The sequence below is a fragment of the Alligator sinensis genome, unplaced genomic scaffold, assembly GCF_000455745.1.
Source record: "Alligator sinensis unplaced genomic scaffold, ASM45574v1 scaffold955_1, whole genome shotgun sequence".
Lineage (NCBI taxonomy): Eukaryota > Metazoa > Chordata > Crocodylia > Alligatoridae > Alligator > Alligator sinensis.
Window position 1 is genome coordinate 290,250 of NW_005842791.1, and position 2,623 is coordinate 292,872.

At 42.0% G+C, this 2,623-nt stretch overlaps 1 gene segment (V, D, J or C); it reads right to left on the bottom strand.

Annotated features, from left to right (window-relative positions):
• Positions 1-201: 201 nt before the first annotated feature.
• On the bottom strand, positions 202-713 carry LOC112547895. The segment is given in 2 exon segments: positions 202-578; positions 668-713. Coding segments are annotated over 2 exon segments (423 nt in total).
• Positions 714-2,623: the final 1,910 nt, after the last annotated feature.

Sequence of the window (2,623 nt, forward strand, 5' to 3'; positions counted from 1 at the left end):
CTGACCACCATAAATGCATCTCAGCTAATGCTCTGCAAAGATGCTTTTCCATTTCAGTCCCTTCTATTTTTCCCTCTGAAAGTCGATGGGACTTAGGCATTTAAGGCAGTGATGTGTTTACAAAGTGTTTCTCTGCATCTTAAGCACCCAAAAACCTTTGAAAGATCTGGCCTCAAAGTACCTATCAAAGAGCCGAAATACCTAAGCTTCACCTCGCACCACAAGTAAAAGGTTTATGTCAGCACTAGGGTTCACTTTTGTGCACTGTGCAGCCCTACAGTAGTACACAGCGGTGTCTTCAGGTCTGAGGTTCTTCATCTCCAGATACAACATGTTCTTGGAGTCATCCCTGGAGATGGTGAATCGGCCTTGTACTGAATTGGCATAATTCTTGGTGCTCCCAGGCAATTTCTCTATACTGGAAACCCACTCCAGTCCCTTGCTAGGAGCCCGTCGATACCAGCTCATCCAGTGATTGCTGAAAGTAAACCCGGAAGTTTTGCAGGAAAGGCGTAGAGAGTCTCCAGGCTTTTTCAGATCCTCTCCAGACTCTAAAAATTCAACCTTTGACTGGACACCTTGAAGGAGAAAATAACAGCTAAGAATCATACCAATCTATCCATAGTAATCTGGTTTAGCTATTGTCTTGGAGTATAATTTAAATTACCAGTGAGCGTTTTTATCAAGAAAATTATATTTAGCCAAACGATCATGGTTTGTTTTTGCTGGAGAGAGTACTCGTGGGAGAGAGGGCTGGCGAAATGATCGCTGCCCAGGGATGCAGATTCTCATACACGATCGTTGACTCTAAAGAGGAAGCAGAAGTGTGCCGCCTCTTTTTATAAGCAGCAGATTGAGAGATCAAGCTCGCACAGACTCTCTGGTTTAGGCAGAGGCATGGTATAGTTGTAGCATCGGCCAAAAAATTAAATGGCAATCCTCCGTGCCTTTACAAGTACTTGGGATATTTTGCTGAAAAGTTTTCAGCCTGGAGGTTTAGGCTGTCAGTGGGTGCCTCCCTAAAAGAGCTGATGAAGTCAACTGGGCTATGTCAGGTAGAATTCAAAGCTATGGTCATTTCTGGCTGGGACTATATTACTATTGAATCCTGAGCCAGCTCAGGGGTGCCTACACTATACTGCAGAGAAGACATAACCTTAGTATGTAGGCTATCTTACATTTAAATATGTGCTTTTTTTTTCCCCCTAGTAGAGACTGGTCCTCAAGATAGAAAAATAAAGATAATAGAAACAATCGCAAGTTACTGAGATGAATGCTAGAATAACAGGGTGTGGAATTCTCTAGCCCATGCTATGCTACACGGGACAATTATAATGGTCCTCTCCAGCCTTTGAAATCCTATGAAAAATCATGCTTAATTTCACATTTGAAAATCCGAGTTAGTCCATGTGATGCTGGCATAGATGCCATTTTCCTAGGATGAGATCAGACAATTGTCTCATGTTTTTTATCTGGACATTCACCTGCCTGTCTTCTCCACTTCTTATCTTGAACTCTGATGGGAAGTTGTTGAGAGCAAAAGTGTCTTCCAATTCTGACTCCAAATAGCACTTAGTGGGAGGGTAGATGCTTGTGATTTCTCAATACAAATAATAACAAATTGCAAAAAATAGTAGCCATACATCACGGTTCCCATTATACCCCTTCTATCTATGTATGTAATTCAGCTATCTTAGCATGTTATGCTGGCATCCAACACCATGATACAGGATACTAGTAAAGTAGGGGTTGAAGGGACCTTACAAGGTCATCTAATCCATCTCAGACAAGTATCTGTCTAAACTCCTTGTTCCCCTTCTCAAAAATGGACACTATATTTGTCCCTTTTCAGTCATCCAGAACCTTGCCAGACCTCCATGGGTTCTGTAAAAGGAAAGCCAATGGCTCCAATATTACCTCGGCCAATTCGTTTAGTGCACTCAAGTACAATTCTTCCAGCCCTGCTGACCTGAAAGCATCTAATTTCTCTAAGTAATCCCTAACTCGGTTTGCCATTACTCTAGGTTGTTCATCTCTTCCTGTTGTTCTATCTCTGCTCTCAATTGTACTCATTAACTGGTAGCTGCTTCTATTTGTGAAAGCTGAAGTAAAAAGCCATTAAATAATTTTCTGCATCAAGTCTGACTAGATTGCTTTCCACATTGTGTAAGGAACCTATGGAAGCTCTTACTTTTCACATACCTATAGAATCCCTTTTTATTGCCTGCTATGCCCCTTGCTGGCTGCATCTCATTGTGCCCTGGCCATCCAAATTTCCTCTCTGCATGCCCATGCAATACTATTCCCTAGTACCATGACCAGGTTTCCATATTTCATAGAATTCCTTTTCGAGTTTCACATCCTCGAAGAGAGTGCTGTCTAGCCAGGCTGGTCTCCTATTGTAGGCCTGTGCAAATAGGGAAGTATTTGATTTGGATTTGAATTTGGCCAATTCAGAGGACAGTGATTCGATTCAGGGATTCGGCTTACTGTCCTGAATTATTTCAGCCGAATCAGCTCTGGAAGATTCAGTGCTGTTTCGTGGAGATTTAGAGATTTGGCTATAGACTGTAATGGGGAATCGCTGAAATACCTCCTATAACTTTATCATTTTCTAGCTGAT